The sequence below is a fragment of the Vulpes lagopus genome, chromosome 6 (genome assembly GCF_018345385.1).
Source record: "Vulpes lagopus strain Blue_001 chromosome 6, ASM1834538v1, whole genome shotgun sequence".
In the NCBI taxonomy this organism is placed as follows: Eukaryota; Metazoa; Chordata; class Mammalia; order Carnivora; family Canidae; genus Vulpes; species Vulpes lagopus.
The window spans coordinates 32,058,315-32,083,233 of record NC_054829.1 but is presented as its reverse complement, the minus strand read 5'-3'; the positions used below and the strand labels follow the sequence as shown (position 1 = coordinate 32,083,233).

The following is a 24,919-nucleotide window of genomic DNA, read 5'->3' as shown; positions in this document are numbered from 1 at the left end:
TGAGGTGTCAAAAAATAAGTCGATAAAGCTTGTGGCGTGAAGAATGTCCTCGGAATATATGAGGTGCTCATTAAATGTTTGTTGTAGGCAGGGGAATTGAATTTCCACTTTGTTTACTGAATTTTTACACTTCAAAGGCAGAACCATTCAGAAATACTGGTGACTTCCATGGTGAGTGATTTTATCCCATGTAAGCCTTTGGCTTAGTTCCACAAGAATTTTGCGAAATTTACGATCCTTCCCAGAGAAAAGATTAATTAATACCTCACTGATACCATGAAGGAGAGAACTAATTAAACATATACCCTGCTGACCTAACAATATCACTTTCAAATATGAGGAAAAGCTACATACCCAGCTCCAAATGACCTGAGGAACAGATCCACAAAAACAATTGCTCAGTTTATCCAAATCTTGGATCTCCACACAAAGCCAAGCCTTTTCCTTAAAATGATGTCATCTCCCATTCTGCTTGTGAGGTAAAGCGGTTATCAACTCCTACAACTGAAAATTAGCAATAGTTTGGGTCTCATTTAATTGTAAGTGAAAGTGAAAAGTAGCTGAGAAAAAATGGGAACATTTCATTTTCTGTATTTTAGAGCAAAACAAGACAAACCAGTATGTATGTGGTTAACGCTCATTTAGTGGGAAGCTACAGAGACATGGTAGGCATCACAGTTATTCAGCGGCCATCCTTTCAATCCCTTTGACCTAGCTACTTTTATGTGAAGAACCATTAAACTAAAATGGTTTGGGATTTTTAAAAATTCAAGTACTATAGTACCTTGGCAAGAATTTCCCCTCATTCGCCTCAAGGTGATGGCCATCTACTTTTCCAACATGAAGATTCTGATACCCCTATACAGAACAGGGTGCAGTTGTGCCAATTTGGAGTCAAGCCATCAAACCAAATGCAGTTTAATTTAGATAAACACCTGTTGATATTCATGAGCAATAAAGAAACTAATTCCAGGGACATTAGACCTTGGTGAAATGCCAAACGGAAAATGGTGCTTTAAAAGGCAGTCTCTTACAATGTAAGGAATAAAAACCTCATTAGCTTGGAATTCCTGATCATTCAGGTTGGGTATTCTAGACAAGACTAAGAGGAGGCAGTTCAAACTACTTAAAAGGAAAATTTTTTCCTTGAGCACTTTGGAAGTACCTACTCCCCTTAAATGTAAGTTACATATCTATTCATTAAAGGAAGTCTAAGCACTTGTACTTGGCAAGAATGCTGACAGTAGCTTGTGCCAGATTACTGTATAAACTTGAAAGTAATAAAAATGTTTTTAAAGATACCGTATGATACAGACTTTTCACTACTTCAGATTAACCTCCCAAACTGGTGAAGCTTCTTCGTATCTATGTCTCAATGTTCACTTTTAAACCAACATTTCATTCCTTAATTCTTTCACCGTCTACATCTTTCTCTGTCCTTTAGCAGCTTCTGCTCTGCACCTCTTTTCTGAGTTGCTGTTTTTCATAGAAACGCTGTAATTTTACTCTGTTGTATAGGTGACTTAACTGAGTCCATGATTTCTGCAGTGAATATGCTTATATAGGCCTATAAAACAACGTTCAAAATTTTGCCACCATTCCCATTTTAGGATGAAGCATTAGTGACAGATCACTTGAGATGTTTTCATAATCTTGCATAATAATTTGTATAGCCTCAAGCATGAAAAACCTATGAAAACTATAAAACTATACAGCAATTTTAATAGAAACACATCAGTTTTTATTAATTCCAGAGAAGTTAGTTTTTGACAGCATTTCAGAGAGAGCCAACATGAGACTAGTGTTTTATTTAGTATTACAATATGGCTAGTTAGTGTTACGACAGGAAAACCTACTTTGGTGCCAAAGGGATGGCTAGCTGTGAAAATGGATGGAAGTCAAGACACTGACGTCTTACAGCTGTTCTAGCGTTTCCAGGCTGTTGAAGGTGAGGAAGGAAATAGCACCACTGCCAATTGTGATCTAAGGAACTCCAGTCTCAGAGAAAGCCATACAAAATATTACAAAGAAGCTAAAAGTCTTAACACAATCCCATTCTCCAGGAAGTCTTGTCTGTACCATCCAGTAGGAGGGAGGAATCCTGGTTCTGTTCCTTCCGGAACATGTTCCCTTGTCACGTTAACTTTTTGATAGCTTCAATCCACTCAGCTCGCTCAGCCTTGCTGCTGGCCTGGATATAATAGTGTGTGTCATCCTTGGTAATCACTTTGAAGAGATTCCCCTGGACATTTCCTTTAACCCCTAGGCAGAAGAAAAATCAGTGAGTAGATATCCATGTCTGCTTTCAGCTAGAAGTCATCTGAACCACAAACAAAAATACACATAATGAAGTATTTCTCAAATACCAATGCATGTGGTTAGGAAATCCCATCAGATGCCCACTTCCTCATTTCCTCCTTTTCATTCCCCATCCCTCACCTGTGCCCTCCTAGCCTGCTCCCTGCACTAACCACAGATCTACAGTTCCATTCACATCCAAGAATCCAATACGTGGGGCAGCCCCAGTGGCTCAAGCAGTTTAGCACTCCCCTCGGCCCAGGGCGTGATCCTGGAGACCTGGGATCGAGTCCCGCATTGGGCTCTCTGCATGGAGCCTGCTTCTCCCTCTGCCTGTGTCTGTGCCCCTCTCTCTTCCTCTCTCTCTCTGTCTCTCATGAATAAGTAAATAAAAAATCTTAAAAAATAATCCAACACGTTTATGCTAAAAGTAGACAGATTTGGGATTGGACTTTAACTTCTTTGAACCTCAATTTCCACATCCATAAAATGGGAATAATACACTGTTTTCTTAGCTGCCTGTTGTGAGGTTAGTGTGTTAATAGATACTAAAGTGTGTTGCTAGCCTTTAAATACTGTGTAGGCTACTATTCTAAGGTGAATGTTTATTTGCCAGTAAGCACAGAAACAGGAAAGCATACAAGAGACAAGGATTTATTTAGTTGTGTTGTTAAAATACTAAGAACAGGGCAGCCCAGGTGGCTCGATGGTTTGGTGCAGCCTTCGGCCCGGGGCCTTATCCTGGGGACCCGGAATCGAGTCCCGAGTCAAGCTCCCTGCATGGAGCCTGCTTCTCCCTCTGCCTGTGTCTCTGCCTCCCTCTATCTGCCTCTCATGAATAAATAAAATCTTAAAAAAAAAACACACACACTAAGAACACCCCATATGCCCTTTTCCCTAATTCTGAAATTGGCTCCAAAACCCACACTATTCATCGTCTCCTGAGACCTACTCAGCCCCCACAGCTCAGTCCACCAGCAAATCGCTGAGAGTGCGGCCGGGAGGAACCCAAGGCCAGTTGCACCTTACCAGTGGGAACTCCATTATCCTCCAGAGCAGACACGAGTGAACCACGAAGAGAAAATCCACCCACTGGCCGGTTCTCCTCCTGCAGCAGAAAGAATTCCTGATTAGGCAAAGTGTGAATGCACAAAAAGGAAAAAGGAGTTGCACTCTTGCCCTGTAACCACCCTTGGGCCCGCTAAAGAAGTCAGTGAGAGTCCTCTGTAATAGAAGATGAAGCTGAATTAGGACATCATGTGGTTGTGTTACATGCACCAGTAACAAGTCTGGGCTCTGTCTCACTGCTAGCAGCGGCAGGGCAAGGCCACACCCCACCCTGACCCACTGGCCTCTGTTGGCCGGCAAGGTCCCCGAGGGCTCCTTCTCACTCCTTGCAGTGCTCTCCCCTAGGGCTGGGATTCCTGACTGAAACTTGGAATGAAAAAAAAAAAAAAAACTGAATGAAAATCATACATCTACCAAGACAAGGCCGAACAGGCCAGCTAAAAGGCCCTTTATCTTTGCTTTTGACTGTTATTAGATCAACTCCTCATACAATAATACATACTTATTATCCAAAACTCAGAGTAGCAATTCTTCGATTGATTAGAAAACAAGAAAATCCGTAAATTATGGCTTAAACAGTACATGGTAAAAGAAACTTTCCACAACATTGGTGGGGACAAAAAAAAATGTTGGGGGCAGAATTCATGGGATTTCCGCACAGAAAGGAGCAAAGCGGCTGGGGAGCATCAGTTAGGAGTCTCCTTATCAGCCCACCCCACCCTTCCAGCCACACAGAAAGCTTTGCAGAAACTAAAAAATGCTTTGCTCTCAAAATAATGATAACCCTCTGGGCGGGCAACAACGTGCTGAAAGAGAGAAACGACCAGACCATTGAGTAGAGCTTGTATTGTGGAAGCGAGGGGACGGATGCCAGGAGAGAGGCAGGAAGTACAACCAGCTGCTGGTTGAGCTCGGGAGAGAAGGGACTGAAGCCTTACACACGGCCACCAAGTGAACATGTGGCACTCACTTTGGAAGGGTCATAGTAATGCAGGAAAGCCGGATCCTTCCTCAGCACAAACCGCCGCACCTTCCAGTTTTTCCTCTTGTGCCCCTGAGGCAAAGAAAGGGTTCAAGGTTCACCTGTGACAGCTCTGCTGTTTCCTCCCATGTCCCTGCATCTAATGCCCCAGACAGCTTGCTATAGTGGACTACTTTCTGGAACGAGTCCGCCAGAGACCCAAGGATTGCCACTGCAATGGCAATGTCTATTGCCGTGAATGTCCCTGCTCAGAGACATTTTAGCAAAAATACTGTCACCGTTCGTTGAGTTGACAGAAGCAAAGAGGGTCAGCATGGAAGGAAAAGGGGAGCATTACCCAGACCGGCAGTCAGAGTGTAGGGAGGATGGGAGGCAGCAGGTGTCAAGTGGACTAAGAACTCACAGGCAAACCTAAACCCAAGGGCACCAACTTTGAAGTGTCAAAATCAGACCCAGTTGCATGTATTTATGCACATACATAGAAATTCTGCACCAGAAAAAGTAAGAAATGATCAATTACATGTTAAAGTCCAAATGTATAAAATATTGATGTGTATGACTCTCTGGCTTCACCCCCAAGATCTCAAAGCTTCCTTAACCCTCCAGCCTGGAACATCCAGAGTCCCTCCCGCACCCTGCTGGTGGCCTTCCAGGTACTTGCTACTTCCCCTCACTAGGCTCGCATCAGGCCTCGGAGGTGGGCCCTTTGGGGCAAATAGGCAGCCGCACACATGGTAAATAATCTAAGAGTAGATGGGGATCCCAATATGCAAGAACCAGGTGACAAGAGCAATGCGTGCCCCAAGTAACAATGGGAATGGCACTGAGCACCATGTGTCCATTGTACAGACGTGCACATTCACACGGTGTGTAGGATACGCACAAACACGAGGCATGTGCAGAAGGTCTGCTCACACTTCATGGGCTTGGACGTGGTACTTTGTTCACAGAACAGCCTGTGTGTCAGATGTGCCTGGAACAGGGATACTCCCCCAGACACGGTTAGGAGTAGGGGCCACAGTCCATTTTTAAACACTGACTTCACACTACAGGATTTCATCTTCAATCTACTGAAGTAGGTGGAGAAAAGTATTATTTTTTTTTGTTCAAAAAGTGCATCAGGAAGGTGTGCAGCATCCCACAGAGGAAGGCAGAGACCCCAGGAAGCGTCAGGGAGCTGAAGGCCAGCAAATGCAAAACACCAACCCGTAAGCAATGCCCTTCCAGAAGAGTGCATGCCCTGGGCAGGGCTGCAGACGTTTCCTAGTATTGTGATAACAACTTGTGTGTACTTTTATTCTATTCAGAATAAATAGATCTCTGTGTCTGGGTGTGTGTGTGTATGTGAGAGAGAGAGAGAGAGAGAGAGAGAGAGAGAGAGAGAACCAGCATGCTCATGCCTCCTGATTTGCTCCCTGCAGCTGCCACCAGCTCCTGCTGTAGCAGATTCTGCTGGTAAGTAGCGCCTGCCCTCTCGCCCTTCCCACCCTTTGGGGACATCCTGTCCATCTCCTGCCTCTCCAAGGCAGGCATACCTGCTTGGCCAGATAGCCTTGTTTGACCACTGTGCCACTTAACTCCATGGTGCTGAGACTCATTTCTTCCTTGGAGCTTATTTTCTTCTTATAACTCTCAGCCTAGTGAGAAAGTTAAAAACAGGGACTTTGTTACCAAAAAGTCCCAGTTCTAGACTCTGGGGGCAACCACAGGGGAAAACAAAAATTCTCAATACAGAAAGCTCATTCCACCTGGGGGTAAAGGGGTGCCCAAGCCCTAGACCTTCGCCCACAAATGTGGACCCCCGGCCCTCACTCTTTTGCATCCTCCTTCCCTGACCCAGTGACAAGAGGAACTCCCTCCCTAACTTACGAAGGTGTACAGCGCTGTGGAGTCATCCAGGAACTGCTCGGCCAGATCTCCAGAGCGAATGGCTCCCATGCTTCGGACACCTACCGGCCTAAGAAAGTTCTCTTCCATGAGCATGGAGGCCAGGGTCACAGCCTCCAGACGGTTGGCAGAAAAGTTGTTGGAGATGAGCCAGTCTACCAGAGAGGAGCCTGCATTGGGGCAAGGGCAGCACAAGTCAGATGACAGGCTACAGATTAGCCTCCCTGGGGGTACTTGACTGTGACCTCATTGACTTTAACCTCCTGGGCAGCCTTGGGCTGGACTCAAAAGCCAACCGAAGGCCCACCCACATGTGGCCATCTCAGACCAGCCAGTTGGCCGGAGGCAGCTCTGGCCTCAACATAGGAGGTCAAGCATGAGTCCCAGGTCACCATGCTCTGGTTTCCACTGCCCACCCCAGCCCCCAAGAGGGGAGGTTCACCTATGAAGGTCTTTTTGTAGGTGCTTCCCTGCTCCATGTTGGGGCTTGGCCGGATTCCACTGCTGCTGTCATGCATCTTGTCCACAATGCGACTACACAAAAGGAAGGCAAAGGAGAGGGAACCCTCATCGCACCAATGCATATGAGGGAGGGTCCAAGGAGCAAGGTATAAAGGTATAAAGCAAGGGGCAACCGGTGTGATACATGTTACAAAGCAAGAGGAGTATTCTGGGATGCATCAGAATTTGAGAAGTAGGATTTCATTTCTATGTGAGACAGGTATTCCTTTTGTAGTACAATTAAAGAGCTGTGTGACTTTTCATTTTAAAGCAAATGAATGTACAATAAAAGACTTCAGGGCCTGGCACGGAGCTCTCTGGGAGCCCAGAAGTGGACTCATCCTGTGTCTTTGACAGTTCTGCTATCTTGGAGGTTAGGGGGTGTTTCCTACAGATGTAACCGTTTCCATGACAGAACTCCTTCATCCCTCCTTTAGCGTACTGCCTCTACCAATGACCTGTTTTCTGTTCTGTGAGATGATTCTGGCCACCAGTAGAAAATCTTTTCTCATTTTCTATCTATGTCCTTGAGTTGGAAAGCACTTGAGATGAGATCTTCTTTATTCACGTTTGTGTCTCCTGAACAGCCAGGGCATATAGGGAATGCAGTAGGCACTCTGTAACTGCTGCCTGAATGGATGGATAGGAACCTCACCAAGCAAGAATGCAGCTGCTGCCTAAACACATCCTTCTTGCCACCCAGGCTGTAAACCAGACCAATGATTTGGCAAGTGGAGATCCCTGGGGGGCTGTGACATAGCCTGGGGCACCTTGGCTGAAACTGGAGGGAGGGTTTCAGGACACCGAAGTGGGCAAAAGCAGCAGAGGCCCTGAGAGGTTACTGGGAGCAGGGCAGCCAGGTAGGCCGGAAGGCCCTGAAGCACGATGGTGTACCGGACAGGCCCGTGGAGCAACATCAGAGCCCCACTCCCTGCGTCCCACAGACAGAAGAGGTCGCAGCAAAGCCAGGCAGGGTGAGGGGTGGCGGGGCTAGGCACTCACTGTAGGCTGATGTGAGGGGGCAACTTGAAGGAGTTTCTCAAAACGTGGAGTTGCTGGACTTTCCCCGGTTGCCCGGCGTGGATAGCCCCCGTGATCTCAAAGGCCCAGGCGTCCCTCTCTTCTCGAGAACAGGCCTCCAGGAAGTACTCAGTGGATGTTTGAGTCTTCAGCTTAATGAGGAGCTGCGGGAAGAGATAGCCGGTCACACCAGCACACACAGACCCGCAGGCAAGGGCAGCAAAGACGACAGGGCCACAGCAAACCCAGGACACGGAGGCCCAGCGGCTGCCAAAGGCCCAACCCCTCCACCGCGTCCCAGGGAGTGGTCTTCAAAGATTCCCCTGGCATATCTCAAGCAGCAGGGAGCTCTCCACCTCAAAAGGTAAGCTTTCCCTCTGGCACAGACTACTGAGCACAGGGACTGCTTCTGGGCACTCTGCCTCCCCGCTTCCAATTCGCCTTCTAGAACCACAGAGACTAACCTGACCTCCCATAACGGCCGCTGTGCTGAAGTGGGAGATGCACTGGCTTTCAAGTCAGGCTGATGGGAATGCAAGTCCCAGCTCTGCCACTTAGCTACAGATGCTTGGGCATAGGAAGCAACACCGCCGGGCCTTACTTTCTTCATCTGTCATGTGGGGGTACGAACAGCTACCTCAGAGGCACTGTTCGCTAAGCTCCCTTCAGCGCTCTTTCCTTTAGTCTCAGCATTTCCAGTCTCTCACACACTTCTCATAGGATATGGTTTCATCTCTTAACTGGTTCATGCTCTGCTACATGTTCTGCAGTTGGTCAACATTCTCATAAGCTAGGACCCCGGGAATGGAACCTGCTGCCCCAGGAAAGCTTTGAGGGATACAGGGTGGCAGGATCTGACTCAGTAGACTCACACTCTGTGCAGTCAGCTGAGAGTCTTTTTTAAAAAAGATTTTATTTATTTATTCATTAGAGACACAGAGAGAAAGAGGCAGAGACAGAGGGAGAGGGAGAAGCAGGCTCCATGCAGGGAGCCCAATGTAGGACTCGATCCTGGGATCCCAGGATCACAACCTGAGCCAAAGACAGACACTCAACCACTGAGCCACCCAGGTGCCCAGGTGAGAGTCTTTTTGATGTAGGCTGCATCTCCTCCATTCTTTAAATGTGCAGAGGGTTTGTTTTTTGTTTGTTTGTTTTTTACCTTTGTAGGATTTGGATGTTGACCCTATTAAATGTCATCCAAGTAAACTGGACCTGCCACTTCTGTTGGAAAACAGGTGCATTGTTTCATTACCATTCTGTTTTCTAATATATTAGTTCCCAACTTCCTTTGCTTGCAAACTTAATATCCCTCCTCTTAACTAACAACAAAAATGATGATAAGACAGGGCACCTGGGTGGCTTAGTCAGTTAAGTGTCTGTCTTTGGCTCAGGTCATGATCCCAGGGTCCTGGGATTGAGCCCCATGTCAGGCTCCCTGCTAAACCCTTTTCCCTCTCCCTCTGCCTGCTGTTCCTCCTGCTTGTGCGCTCTCTCTCTCTCTCTCTCTCTGTCAAATAAATAAACTTTTTTAAAAATGGTGATAAAAAAAAAAAATGGTGATAAAGACAAGACAGGCTCACAGTCTCAAAGAATACCATGAGGCTGTTCCTCCAAGTGACACTGACTCACTCATTAGCATTGTGGGAGAACAAAATCAACTTTCTGTTGGCAGTCAACATTTTAATGAAAGAATTTTAGGAAAGACTATAAAATTCCATGTGAAATCCACACATACTCTTATATAGCTTACTTAATTTAAATATATACACACACATATACTTTATAACTTGTTCTTAGTGAACCTATGGGCTCCTCATGACCTCTTCCAGCTCAAGGACTCGTGAACCAGGCAGATGACAGACAATCTGAGAATTAACAGGAAGCTCACAACTCCAATTAGCAAATTTAACTTGTTTCCTTTTTTTAAGATTTTATTTATTTATTCATGACAGACAGAGACAGTGAGAGAGGCAGAGACACAAGCAGAGGGAGAAGCAGGCTCCATGCAGGGAGCCCGATGTGGGACTTGATCCCGGGTCCCCAGGATCACGCCCTGGGCCAAAGGTGGTGCTAAATCGCTGAGCCACCCAGGGATCCCCAACTTGTTTCCTTTTTTGAAAGTTTTTGTATCTCCAGCCCATTCTACCAACACTTTCCCTGTCTACTGTTCCTTAATAATTATTAAGGGGCATCGGGTCAAGAAGTTAACCTATAAATTCTGGGGTGTTGTTGAGAACTAGAGTCTTAAATTCACTTAGAAAAGTAGGGGTTTTCCTCTTAAAATCATCTCACTTATCTGTAAATTTGTCTTCCTTCTTAAACATGAATCCAGCAAACATTTGCTAATCGTCTGCCATGTGTCCATAGTGTTTGGTCTTGTGATGCTACAAGGAGGAAGATGTAGCCCCAGTCTGCCCAGCCGGGGCATTCTCCAGCAGCCTTGCTGGTACCCAACAGAACACTACCTGGCCTGACTTTTCCCTCTTTTTTTTTTTTTTTTTGACTTTTCCCTCTTAATCAGCAGCACCTATAGGTTGGCAGTGGAAATTGTAAACGGACATTTCATATTTGCAGCCTCCTAGGCTGGAATGACACTCAACACCTACCTCTCCTTTGTCCTCAAATTCCAGTCATGTCCTGTGGACATATCATAATGTTTTCTTGTGCTCCCCCTACTTCTTGCCCTATTTCATGCCTCGTTATTTTAATAGCTCCTTTTGTTTTCTTGAGAAAGATTCAAAACTACAAAAGAGTACAGAGGTTAACAAAACAAATACCGGGAAAACCACCACCCAGAGTAGACTGTGTGAATATTTTCTTGTAATCAGAAGGCTTGTCAATTGATCTAGAAGAGTCAAAGAAGAAAAACATGGTAAGAAAGAAGAAAAAGAAAAAAAAAAGAAAGAAGAGAAAGGTGGGTCGCCTGGCTGGCTCAGTCGATAAGAGCGTGTGACTCTTGATCTCAGGGTTGTGAATTCGAGCCCCACACAAAGCCTCTTTGTAAAGTAAAGTAAAGAATACTTTAAAAAAGAAAAAAAGGAAAGAAGAACGTGTAAGACCCTTCTTTATGGATCTAATAACTTATTAGGAACAGAGCGTAGTTCCTCATTTTAGTCCTTCTAAGAGCGTTTTCACCCATCCATTCTCTCACTCAGGACCTTCAACAACTCCGCATTTCCTCCGTCTGGCGCCAGCCAACCTCCCATTGCTCCCTCTGTGAACACTCCCCTTTGGCCACAGGGGCCATTGTTATCTCCAAATCTATCCCTGTCTCCCCTCACATTTACTCAAGACTTTCCACCTGCCCAGAACGTCTGCCTCTCTCCTCTTTCAGATCTTTGCCAAATCTCTATTCCTCCCAATGCTGTACCTGACTCAGAGCCCATAATTACATCTTCCTCCTCTTCGGGAATACAGTGTTCTCTACAGCTAATTATGTTTGTGCCAACATTTGGAATTCGGAATGTTTTTTAATTAACCACTTGCTTTCATAATAAGATTAATAACTCAAGGAAAAACGCTCTTACCACTTTCTCCCTTGACTCCTGCAAGCCTAGCAGATTTCTCGGCTCCTGACGGGCCCTCCAAAAATGACTAATTCAGATATTTTTTTGACGATAGGGTTGAAACTGCACCTGACTTTAGGAACACATACCCCCCTCAAGGGGATGAAAGCCACCATATTAAATTCCAAGGAAGCACTAATTGCTCCCATTTGTGTAGTTGTGTAGTGCTCCTAGCCCACAAAGTGCTTTGACAGACCATTAGCCTCTCATGATCCTCGGCACAATCATGGGAGCTATCAAGGTGTCATGAACTTACCCCATTTTATAGATGAGGAACTAAGGCTCAGAGAGGTTCAATTACTTGCCCAACATCACACATCTGGTACGTAATGCAGCGGGACTTCAATTTAGGTTTCTCAATGATAACTCAGCTCTTCACCCACACCACCCTCACCAAAGAGGCCAGAGGTGGGAGGGTCCAAGGCAGGGGAACAAGGGCCTTCACTTACCGGTCGGTTTTCATACTCCAGGCAGGGGCAGGTGATGGTGCAGCCATCCAGAAGGATCCGGCCCTTGGGAGGGGTCACCTTCCGACCCCCATCAAGCTTGTAGTACAGCAATGTGTTCTGCCGAAGGATGAACCATCGCGCCTTCCAGTTGTGGACAATGTGACCCTGAGGACGGACAGGAGAGCCCTGCAGTGAGGCAGCTGAGGGGACAACACTGAGTTCGGGGAGAGGTATCTGTCCTACGGCACAGGTATCCAGACTGTGCCATGCCATCTACTGTTCAAAAAGGAGACAGGGGATCCCTGGGTGGCGCAGCGGTTTGGCGCCTGCCTTTGGCCCGGGGCGCGATCCTGGAGACCCGGGATCGAATCCCACGTCAGGCTCCCTGCATGGAGCCTGCTTCTCCCTCTGCCTGTATCTCTGCCTCTCTGTCTCTCCCTGTGTGACTATCATGAATAAATAAATAAAATTAAAAAAAAAACAAAAAGGAGACAGCATTATCTTTTTTTAAAAACCTCATTTTATTTTTTTTAATTTTAAAATAATTTCAATTCAGAGTAAAGCTGAAGAATAGTAATAAAGAACTTTTTTTTACAGAATCATGTAAGAGTAAATTTTGAACATGATGTTCCATCACTTCTGAGTATTTCATGTGTGTCTGCTACAAAAAAAGGGGTGAGGGGAATATTTCCAACATAACCACCACGCAACCATAAACATCAGGAAATTTCCAATAATGTTATTTTCATCGATTCCACAACCCCCATCCAAGTCTCCCCAACTGCCCCAAGAGTGTCCTTAATAGCCAAAGGATCCAGTTCAAAATCATACCTTTTATTTTCATTTTCATGAAAATAGCATTATCTGTCTGGATCTCCTTATCAACTCTTTTGATTATGTAACAAACGTCCTTGGCATTGACCTTCCAGTTCCCAGTTGACCTTTTCTGCGATTATAAACCTTGAAAGAAACTGCAAAGTAACGCAGAAAAGAAAGTCCTATCACTGGGAGACAGCCATTGCTAACACTGTGTTTTCCTAAAGTCTTTTTTTCCTCTTAGTTTTTACTTTCTGGTTTTTAAAAAAATCAAGACCACGTTACATATAGTTTTATTATCTAGTTTTTGTTTCGTTGAGCTTTGCAGAGCATCTTCTCACGCCAATATATTTCTTTGAAATATGTTTTTTAATAAGCACAAGGTAGATGCAACATTTAGTTGTCAATCTGCTGTTTGTAACTGAGGCTGTTTGTTTTTTTCACTGTTATAAACAATTCTGCAGTAAATATCCTTGCACATAAATTCTTATCTGCATCTCAGATTTTTTTTCCCTTAGGATATATTCCTAGAAAGAATATTACTAGTCAAAGGATGTGAGCAATTTATAAAGTTGAAGCCACAGTCTAACAGTGCTAAGGACCCTAATAATCTTGCTAAGGGGCAAGCCTAAAAGGCAGGGTATTTTGGGGGGGGTTCTCGGGTGAGCCATAGAGCCAATGGACAGGATAGTCAGGTAAAGGCAAAGAGACAGATCAACAGATGAGGGAATGTCTACTGAGGAATCAAAAAAGAATGGGTTTAGTATACACTTATTTAAACAACTTTCCTGGCATATTTCTCAGAGCAGAGCCCAATAAGGATTAGATTCTAACTAAGAGAGATGCACTTTATCTCAATCAGAGACCATTTCCCCAATTCCCTCATTTCCTTACATTTCCTAGCATTTATTAATTTCAAAGGCTCCTTGAGTTCGCCTATCTGTGGTATTGTGATTGCTCAGTGATTCTAAGTGCTGTTAGGGAACCAAAAGTTGTAGAAGGAGTTGACTGAGCAAGCACTGGGCTGTGCCCAAACAGAATTTACTACGGCAGCTAAATAGAACTTCTAACCACGTTAATCTGACAAGAGTTTATTAACATGTCTAAGTGCTATCACACTGCCTGGTGATCAAGCTGTTCATGTGAGATGACTTTCATAGTCAAGTTGAATTTTACATTTTTTGCTCTCTCCACTCTGTCCCATACTTAGGATCAGCATGTAACACGACGGTTGACAGCAGATGTTTTCTTGACGTGGGCAGATGTGTTTAAAGAAACAAAAAAGATTTGTCTCTGACTCCTCAGCAACAGGGGTTCTCTACTGCTCTCCACGTGGCCCAAGCTCAGGCCCTCTTTCTCGATGACCTTGTACCGAGGGGCTCCTGGACCAGCATTAGCAGTCAATTGCTGGCTCAAAAGATTGTGTACAGGGGATTCCTGGGTGGCTCAGCAGTTTGGTGCCTGCCTTCGGCCCAGCGTGTGATGCTGGGGACCTGGGATCGAGTCCCACATCAGGCTTCCTACATGAAGCCTGCTTCTCCTGTCTGTGTCTCTGCCTCTCTCTCTCTATCTGTGTGTCTCTCATGAATAAATAAATAAAATCTTAAAAAAAAAAAAAAAAAGATTGTGTACAGGAAGAATGCAATCCTGGCTGATGAGGGCAAAATAATCTTAAACCTTAGGACACAAGTGTTATGGACTAATTTATGTCCCCCTTGGCACACACACATTCATATATTAAAGCCCTAACTCCCACTTGATGGGATGAACACTGGGTGTTATATGTTGGCAAACTGAATTTAAATAAAATATTTTGAAAAAAAAATAAAGCCCTCACTCCTAATGTTGACTGTATGTGAAGTTAGGGCTTTAAAGAAGTGATTAGGTTAAAATGAGGTCATGAAGTGGGCCCTAACCTAATCTGACAGGGGTCCTTAAAAGAAAAGGACACTCAGGGCAGTCTGGGTGGCTCAGCGGTTTAGTGCTGCCTTCGGCCCAGGGCATGATCCTGGAGACCAGGGATCTAGTCCCATGCCGGGCTCCCTGCATGGAGCCTGCTTCTCCCTCTGCCTCTCTTTCTCTCTGTGTGTCTCTCATGAATAAATAAATAAAATCTTAAAAAAAAAAAAAAAAGAAAAAGAAAGGACACTCAGACATACAGAGAGACATCGGGGAGGCATATGCACAGAGGAAAGACCACCTGAGCACACAGCAAGAAGGTGCCCATCTGCAAGCTGTGAAGAGAGGCCTCAGGAGAAACCAAATCTGCTGACAACTTGACCTTGTACCCTACCTCCAGAACTGCAAGAAAATAAATCTCTGTTTAAGCCATCTTGTCTGCAGTACTTTTGTTCCAGTAGCTCTAGCAAACTAAAACAACAAGGAGAGGAGAAATGGGGGCTTGGAGATGTTAGAGAGAAAAGTGTCACAAACAGATATTGAACAGAACAAACCAATATGGAGAATCTGTTCTTTTCTGAACAAAACACTACATTTTCCAGAATCCCTGCCACAAAGGTAACAGGTGGTGACTAAGTTGCTGCCACTTCCAGGCATGGGGAACTGATGCATATTTGGCAGCCACCAAACAGAGGGAAATGGGGATTTCTCGCAAGAACAGTGTTGGTAGAACAGATTCTTCTGACACCCAGTCCCCAGAGCTATCAGGGACAAATGGCAAATAATGTCAGCAGTGATGTTTCCACTAGAAATGGCTGGTGGTGCTGTTGGGTATTTTTGCCGGGCTACATTGTCCCTGGCTGTATAGCATCCTAGCTAGGTTCTCTGGCCCTCCCAAGTATTCCTGAGGTACTTAGTAATTAATATTCCTCCATGAAATCCCCTTCTGTTCAAACTCACTACAATGGAATGTGTTTAAGAGCAACTACGAATCCTGCCAGCGAAGGAGAGAGGTCTGAGGAGAAAGGCTAATGAGCAAGGATTTACTGTGTAGGTAGAAACCCTGAAGAAGCTGGTGACCCTCATAAAAAACGTTCAAATTCTTTGACCCAATAATTCCACTTCCAGGGATGTGTGCTGAGTAAATCATCCAGGATATGGAAAAGGTTTTATGTATTGAGACACTTTGGATCATTGCTTACAATAAAATAATACAAAATACTCTGTGTAACAATACCATGCCCACTGTGGCTGCAGCGGAGGGATTCCAATCCCAACAGATGGCAGGAAAGGTAACTGGTGGAGCCCTCAAAATCAAACCCAGCACTCTGAGCCACCAAGAAGCAGAGCGCCCATAGTCTTTGAACCAGGCAAAGCACTTTTACTTATGTTTTTTCATGTGATACCTAAATATAACTCTAGTAGTTATTTTGGAAAATTCCTGAAGGGATACCTCAAGAGAGTTAATAATTATCATCTCTAAGGACTAAGACTGGATACAGGGCAACAGGAATGAAAACTTATGGGGCACCTGGATCAGTCAGTTAAGTGTCTGCCTTCAGCTCTGGTCAGGATCCCAGGGTCCGGGGACTGAGCCCTGCATCAGGCTCCCTGCTGAGCGAGCGTGCTTCTGCCTCTCACTCTGTATACACGCACTCTCTCTCTAATGAATAAATAAAATCTTAGAAAAAAAGAATAAAAACTTATTTTTCAATTTACAGCCTTGAATACTTTTCTAGCTTTTTAAAAAATTCATAAGCATGTACTATTTTTACAATGGAAAATGAACTGAAAGTCAAATAAACTAAAATCCTGATGAGACCACTAGGGAAATCGTTCATTCATTTATCTATTCATTCAACAATCAATGACTAACGACTACTGCACCTAGCACTGTGCTGGAGCAGGGAGACAAGGATGAGTAAGATTCTGACCTAAGACAGTGGAGGAGACAGACAATGGTGCCAGCTAGTGTGATAAGTTCTAGGACAGATGATTGGTGGGGTTCTCCGGGACCCCACCTTCTGATATTCACACCCTTATATAGCTTCTTCCCACATGGTATAAGGGTTGGTCCATGTGACCAAGAGACTATGGCAGAGTGATTATTTGTTGGTTCTGACCTTAGGTTAAAAAAGACCCTGTAGCTTCAGTCTTGATGTCATATTCTCTCTCTCTCTCTCTTTCTCTCTCTCTCTCTCCCCCATGTATTCCAGGAAAGCTAGCTGCCACATCATGACCAGCCCCTACACAGAGGTAAGGAACCCAAGGCTTCCAGCCAGCAGCCAGACAAGTTGCAATTGGATTCTATAGCCAGTCAAACCCTCAGAAGACTGCCACACTGGGCAACATTTTGGCTAGAACCTCATGGGAGATTTGAATCTTGCAGCTAAGATGTTTCTGAACAACCTGCCCCTTGGAAACTGTGTGAGATAAATGTTTGTTGTTTTAAGATGTTAAACTTTGGGATGATGATTACAGAACAGAGAAATAATATATATCACAATGCAAACCCCAAAAAGCAGCTCAATGGAGGAGGAAACTCAAAAGAGTGTGAGTGGGGTGACATAGGCTCTCCGAAGAGCTGATGCTAGGGCTGAATCTGGGAAGTTATGTGGAGTTGGCTATGTCAGGAAGGCAGGGAAGGGAGAGCTTGAGTCACTTCCACTTTTGAGAAACTCCAAGTGGTTCTATATGGATTAGGCTCAGAGGCCTGTGGGCAAAGCCCAGAGGAAGTGACGCGGGTCCAGTTAACCAACAGGTTCCATGTTGTAAAGTTGATCTTTATACTGTGGCCAGAGAGGAGTCCTTGAAGAGTTTTAACTAGAAAGATGACGAAAAGCTTAGCTTCTCATGTTTAAAATATCACCCTGACCACACTGTGCCAGAACAGCTGAACGAAGCAGGCCAGACTACAGCAGGCAGCTCACTTGGAGGCTGCAGTAATAATCCACAAAATGGAAGGAGAACACCATTATCCCTGGTCTACAGATAAACACGCCATGCTCAGAGGAAACAAGGAACTGGTTCAAAGCCACCAGGTAAAGGGAGTCAGAGGCCAAAACCACAGTAGTATAGCTGAAAAATATCCGAGGCCTCGCTCTACCCAGGCAGTTTCCTCCCTCTCCAGGCTCCTTATCTGCAAGTAACTGGCTGAGGCCAGAGGCCTGCTAGACCACAAGTGATTTAGGGTCCCTAGGACCCCTGTGGAGGAAGGAGGGGAGTCCATAAACTGGGATAGCAATCCACAGCTGGGCTTAAGAGGCACAGAATGTTACAGCAGGAGGGACCTTTGAAAAAGTCCATACAACTCCCTAACTTTAATGGTGAGGAAATTAAGGCCCAGAAAGTTCTTGCCCAAGACCCTAATCCCCAAAGAAGCAGAGATGGTACTTGCTATGGACTGAATTATGTCCCCCTAAAAGATATGTTGAATTCTTAAGCCCTGGCACCTACGAATGTGATCTTATTTGGAAATAGGGTCTTTGCAGATGTAATCAGGATAAGATGATATCATACCGGATTAGGGTGGCCCTAATACTAAGTGGTGTCCTTATACAAAGAGAATTTGGATACTGAGGTACACAGGGAGAAGATGGCCATGTGATGATGAAGGCAGAGATTGGAGTGATGTATCCACAAGCCAAGGAATGCTAAGGATTTCCTGCGCAAGGTGATGGTTAACATATATATGTATATATATGTTATATATATATTATATCATATATGTTATATATTGTATATATGTATTATATACATACATATATATCTGCCTCTCATTCCTGGCACAGGGATCCTGAAACTCTTGTAATTGCCCTGGTGATAGGAGCATTCTCTATTCTCATGAACTGACTCCGGTGAGCTTCTGGATGAAGGCTGGTCATCGTTAAGAAAAAGCCACATTTAGCAGCTTGGAATTTTCAGTGCCACCCTCATTCTCTTGAGAAGGGAGAAGGGCTGAAAATGAAGTTAATGATCAATCATGCCTATGTGATGAGATCGCCATAAAATACCAAAGTATGGGGTTCAGAGAGCTTCTGGGTTAGTGAATACATGGAGGTACTGAGACTACTGGCATGCCTGGAGAGGACATAGAAGCTCCAAGCCCCTTCCCACATACCTTGCCCTACACAGTTTTTCCAACTGGCTGTTCATCTGTGGCAATTATCATATCCTTTAATAAACTGGCAAGTGTAAGCGTTTCCCTGAGTTCTATGAGCCACCGTAGCAAATTAATTGAAATGGAAAAGGAAGTCATTGGAACATGCACAGGACACCCCACTGGTCAGAAACACAAATGATAACCCGGGCTTGTGACCACTGTCTAAAGTATGGGTAGAGTAGGGTGGAGGTGGTGGAGGGCAATCTTATAGGACTGAGCCCTTAACCTGTGGAATGTGATACTGTCTCCGCGTAGTATCAGAATTGAGTTAAACGGCAGGCAATGAGCTGGTGTCACAGAGAATTGTTTGGTGTGGGGGAAAACCTCCATACATTTGGTGACCAGCCCTGTCAGAAAGGAAGTATTCTGTATAAAAGAAAGCAGATTCAAAATATAAAGGCATAAATAGGGAAGAACAAGGTTTTTCCCTACATAGGATAGAAAAATCTGGGGTTTTCTTTTACAGCCTCCAAATACCAAAGCAAAAGAGGCAAGGGAGGACTGTCTCCTACGGGTTTCAGAGGAAGTATGGCCCTGCCAACACTTTGATTTCAGACCTCTAGCCTGAAGCCGAACTCCTTCTAGACTTTTATATTCTATGCCTATTTTTTCCTTATTAATACCTTGTATATTCTTACTCTTTGGGTTATAATATTATAAGCATTTTTTGCAAAACTATAATATACCTAGTCATTTGTGTATGTGTGGGGATATACAGGTAGTTTCCAGGTTTTTCACTACAAAAATAACTTTGTTCATCAAGTTTTAATGGTATTTCCTTGAGATAAAATCCCACAAAGGAAATTTTTAGGCCAAAGCGTGTTAACATTGCCATGTCTTTTTCTAAGAGTGTCATGCCGGGCAGCAAGGCCTGAAGTGCGTCTTTGTAAAGGAAAAGCAATCTTGCCCGTGCTGATCCCGCTTCCTTCCCCCTGGCCCTCCTTTAAAGCTAGGCCAAGTGAGTGCCCTGCATTTTGCCTGGAGCTTTGCTTCTTTCCTGTCTGGGCGAGAGTAAGAGCCAGATCCATCATGCCCCTGCCCGTCTCTGGCTTCACCCTCACCAGTGAGGACTGTTCAGTACTCTGGGCTTCCAGCTCAGGCCATGTCTCCCATTGTAAACCCTCCTAAATCTCTGGAATCCCAAGGCCATAGCTCTGCAAATTCTCCAGCAGGCACAGAAGCTGCTGTTGCCACCAGGAGGAAAAGACGTTAAGGGGGAAGAGGAAAAGCTGAGATAGATCCGTGGGTAGGCGGGGACGGTGAGCTGTGCCTCCGCCCCCTAGGCCAGGTCCCTCACCTTTCAGGAAAGGGTGTGGCTTTCGTTTGCCTCAGGGCCAGCCTCCACACTCCTGTGTTTGGGTTCTGTGGGCTTTTGGGCTAAATCTGTTGACTGTCCTCATCTTCCTGCACCTTGGACTCCCTGAGCCAGCCACCCAGGTCTGGGCAGCCATTCCGAAGAGAACTCACGTCCTTCCTTCCCTCTTTAGCTTTCCTGAGTCTGTATGGTGGTGGTGGTAGGGAACCGTGGGAGGTAACCCCAGGAACAGAGGGAGGCCCCTACGGGGCGAGCTATCTGGACAGTCAACAACACCCTCCAAGCCCCTTGCCCAAGTCACGCTCTTCCTCTCACCTCATGAGCTGCAGGAAAGTGGGAGACTGCAGAAGCCCTGCCACAGGTTGTCTCTCTGGGTGCAGCTGCCTCCACAAACCCAGAGGGACCAGCCTATCGCTCTAATTACAGTGGCTTGGAATTTGGTACCTGCTGTGTCCAGCTTGACCCTTGATCAAGTAGGCATTAGCCTACTACTACTCCTGCTTACAGTTTTGAGCAAACAACACACCCGCCCTCCTATATCAAATAATGTGTAACATAACATGGCTGTACCACCCACTGACCTGAAAGCCATTTGAGACTTCGGGGCCGCTCTGGCCACCAGAGGAGGCAAAGCAAGGGTGAGCCTCTTCATCCATCTCTCTTCATCCATCTCCCTCCCAAAGCTATAATCTCAGTAGAAGAGCCAAAAGGACCATCCCCAGATTCTATGCTCTGCTTCTATGTCCGTATAAACCCTTGGTGTGAACAACTATGTTCAAAGAACTCTAAAATCTCGAACTTCCTCTTGTTGCTACTCTTTGGCTCATGTTCCACCTTGCTCGGTGAGTCCTGCGTCTGTCTGGGCTCTTGCTAGCTGAGGGGAAGGCCTTGCGGGCGTGGGCAGGGACTGAGGACCCAGGGTGCAGTCCCAGAGAGTCCTGGGGCTCTGGGGCAAGTCTCATCCTTCTGCCCCCTCGTCTCCTCACCTGGAATCCAGTGATAACAACACCCACCCTGCGGTGGACAGAACAAGGTGTGGGGTCAACCCACCAGCGTCCTGCACTGCTTCTCCTTGGGGGCGAGGGAAGAACGCGGTGCCCACGTGTGCGCTGCGGGCGCGCGGAAGAGCGCAGGGGCCGGCCGGGCGCGGGGCGGCTGCAGCAGCCGGGAGGGCCGCGGCGATGCTCTCCGCAGACGGGCGCTGCGCGCCACCGAGCGCGCTGCCGGTGCGTTAGCAACACGCTGCTCTCACGCCTTAGTTGTCGCAGCCGGCGCCCGCCTCGGGAGCGCCCCGCACCCCGCAGCACCGGCCTAGCGGGCTGCCCTCGCCCGCGCCCGCGCCCGGCCGCTCTGTTGCACCTGAGCAGGGCGCCCCTCCAACCCCAGCCCGCCCCGGCCGCGCGAGCGGGGGGCGGCCCCGGGGGTCCCGGGGGTCCCCAGGGGCCCCGGCGCGCTCACCCTCTTGACCAGGAAGCCCTCCTTGAGCACGCCGTCCTCCATGTCTCCGCGCGCGCCCGCCGGCCTCCAGGTGCGCGGCCCCCGCGCCCGCTGCGCCCGCGCCCGCTGCGCGCAGGGAGCGCCCCGAGCCCGCCCGGGCGACGCCTCCTGGCCCGCGTCCAGGGCCCGCGGCCGCGGGGCCTCCCGGGCAGGAAGTCACGCCCGCTCGGGGCCGCTGGCGCGCTGGCCCCGCCGAGGTGCCCGGGGGTCTGCGGCGGCCGCCCCGGGGCCCAGTCGCCAGCGGCCCGCGCTCCCCGCCCCGCGCTCCCCGCCCCGCGCTCCCCGCCCCGCGCTCCCCGCCCCGCGCTCCCCGCCCCATCCCGGGCCCCCGGGCCCCCGGGCCCCGGCCTCAACCAGCCGCCGGCCTGGCGCTTACCGCGTGGCCCCCCGAGCGATACGGAGCTAAAGGGAACGGAGGATCGCCAAGAATCCGGAGTCATCCCCGAGCTCAGGCGAAATGCGAGTGGGCAGACTGCATGGACTGGAACCAGGCTAGGAACTTTATCCCGGGCCTCTGGTGGGGACAGAGCAAAGTTCCCATTCGGGGAAAAAAAAAAAAAAAAAAAAGTCACAGGTTTAAAGAAGCAGGCACAGATTGCAGGAGCCCTCTGCCTCCAAAATACACCCTCTCACCCCTCCCATATCCCCCCCTCCAAAAAAAAGCTAGAGCTGGAGATTCCATCATTAGGGGCAAACTTGAAAGAAATGCAAGCAAGTCTATCTAGATACATTCTATTTTAACACAATATTTTTGAAAATCACCAATAATGCAGAAAATCCGGGATGAACAAAGTAATCAAAATTGTAAATGAGGACAACCAATTGGAGCCTGAAACAAAAGGAAACAAAAGTGATACTGATTCTGTCCAGTAACCCTTAGGACACAATCAGCTTGTGTGTTGTTTGCACTGAGTGTGAAAGGCCTGCCCCCTTAGGATTGTTCACCGGGAAGGGGAAAGGCCCCAGATGCCCAGGAGGGAAGCATAGTTTCTGTTGGAACAAAGTACTCCAGGCTGCTTTTCAGAGGCAGCCTGGGGCCAATTCCCAAACCACGACGGGCACTCCCACTGGGAAATGGCCCCCCTTCAGCCTTCTCACTGACTGACTTCAGATCTCCCAGGGAGTCCAAAAGCAATGGGGCAATCACTCCATTTCAGAATAAACAGAGACTCGCCTTCTGAAGCCAGGTCTGTAGTGCGTGCTAGGTTTTATTTAATGCACAGCAACTCCATTAGGTTAGTTTATTATTATCCTTTTTTTTTTCCCCAGCAAAGGAAACTGAAACTCAAAGCAGTTAAATAACTTCCCCAAGGTCACACAAGGTAGGATTTTCATCAACTCCAGGGCAGTGTGATGCTCAGTGCTTGGGCTGGGAAGAGGAGGAAAGAATATGAACTCTGAAATCTTGCTGGGCTCAAACCTAGGACATGAGAGGATAGAATGGGAAATTCTTATCCTCTGTGGCTCCAAGTGTGGTCTGTTTATCTGCTTCTTCTTCCCAAATGCCAGGAAAGCAGGCATTGTCACAGACTGACACAACCTTCTAAGGCTTAGAACAGGTGGCATTACATTTGATGAGAGGGGCTTTTAAATGAGTTTACAAAAATGGAAGAGGAGGAAGAGTGCAGTGGCACTTACCAGGAGGTGGAAGTTACTTACCTGGCACTTACCTGGCAGTGCCCTTACCAGGAGGAGGAAGCTAAGGTCTCGGCATACATAGAACCTGGTTCCTGTCCTGGGGAGGCCCGTGGTCCAGCCCACCCTCAGTCTGACTCACTGGACTCAGGGCATGAGTCACACTCCTTCCTCACCCAGCTGAGCTACCAGCCCACCCGGGAACCACACTGACATAAGCCTGATTCAACCATAGGGAAGAGGATGAAGACAGAGGAAGCAGATAGTGGTGAACAACTGAGACTTAGGGAAGGGAGAAGGAAAAGGAAAGAAGCTCAGAACACAAGAGTTTATCTTGCTTTCCAAGCAGACACCCCTCTCTTCCCTCTCAAGAGTTAGGCTGATGTGGAAGGATCCCTGACTCTCTCAGAAGGTCAGATAATATCTAGAATGTATGGGTTGTAGAGAGCTATATGATCAGTGTTTGGGTGTAGGTGATTCATAAAGCCCAATGTGAAATTCCACCATTAGAGAGTCATTTATTTAGCAATGGATAAGAATCCACTGTTTAAGATACTTGGAGAAAGGTGAATCATGGAGTCTTACAATGAATACATTGACTTAATGAGTGTATCAAAATCATAGAATCAGAATCTAATCCTTAAATCATCCAATCTAGACACTTCATTTTACAAATGAAAACTCCTGAAGCCCAGAGAAATAAAATGACTTGTCCAAGGTCCCACAGCCATTTCATGGCAATGCTAGGACCAGAAAACAGGCTAACAGTGTAAATACTTCAAGACTAGCTCTCAGCAAATGCAGGGGCACTTTCTTCAGCAGTATCCTGCACCAGAGCAGCATTGCCGTGAGCTAGTAACTACACAGGCTGAAAGAGTTCTATCTGGGAAGCCAGAAAAGACTTTAAGCAATGTTTTCTATGTTTTCTTTCTGACCATAGATAATTTTTGTGCTCATTATAGAAAATTTAGAAAATACTAAAAAAGAATAAGACCACCCAAATCCCATTATCCAGGCAGATAAGTATTTTTACATACATATATATTTTTACTAAAAAATTCTTGAACTTTGTCTTTTTTCATTTATCATTTATAATAGCTAATAAGCATCTTAGCAGATCATTAAAAATAGTTCAAAAACATAATTTTAATGGTTGAATAGCATTTCATCATACCTGTATCATAATGTATTTCATCATTTCCATTTAGGTTGAATTTCCTGTTCCTGGGTAAATGATGCTATGATAAATATCCTAACACATAAACATTCTACCACATTCCTTATTACTTTGGATAAATGGGGTTTTTAAAAAAAGATTTTATTTATTTATTTTAAGAGAGAGAGCGAGAGCAAGAGCTCGAGCAGGGGGAGGGGCAAAGGAAGAGGGAGAGGATCTCCAGGAGACTGCCCGCGGAGGGAGGAGTCCAATACCTCTGGGCTCCATCCCATGACCCTGAGATCATGACCTGAGCTGAAATCAAGAGCTGGCTGCTTAACCGACTAAGCCACCCAGGCCCCCCCATGTATCAAGAACTTTTTTTTTTTTTAAGATTTTATTTATTCATGAGAGACACACAGACAGAGGCAGAGATACAGACAGAGGGAGAAGTGGGTTCCTTGCAAGGAACCCAATTCAGGACTCCATCCCAGGACCCAGGATCACACTCTGAGCTGAAGGCAGATGCTCAACTGCTGAGCCACCCAGGTGTTCATTGTATCAAGAATTTTTAAACTTTATACCCTTTAACCTAAAAGCATGCTTTAAACATTTATCCAGGGGCACCTGAGTGGCTTAATCGGTTAAATGTCCAATTCTTGATT

The 24,919-nt window shown here is 46.4% G+C and overlaps 1 protein-coding gene across 1 annotated transcript; it reads right to left on the bottom strand.

The window, feature by feature from the left end:
- Nucleotides 1-1,718: 1,718 nt before the first annotated feature.
- On the bottom strand, nucleotides 1,719-21,728 carry PLEK2 (pleckstrin 2). Its single transcript, XM_041760278.1, has 9 exons — nucleotides 21,425-21,728; nucleotides 11,775-11,939; nucleotides 7,739-7,920; nucleotides 6,678-6,769; nucleotides 6,218-6,405; nucleotides 5,884-5,985; nucleotides 4,337-4,420; nucleotides 3,328-3,406; nucleotides 1,719-2,262 (listed from the first exon to the last, which is right to left on the bottom strand). The coding sequence occupies exons 1-9, from the start codon at nucleotides 21,464-21,466 to the stop codon at nucleotides 2,135-2,137; spliced, it is 1,062 nt and encodes a 353-aa protein (XP_041616212.1). The 5' UTR covers nucleotides 21,467-21,728; the 3' UTR covers nucleotides 1,719-2,134.
- Between the last annotated feature and the right edge of the window lie 3,191 nt (nucleotides 21,729-24,919).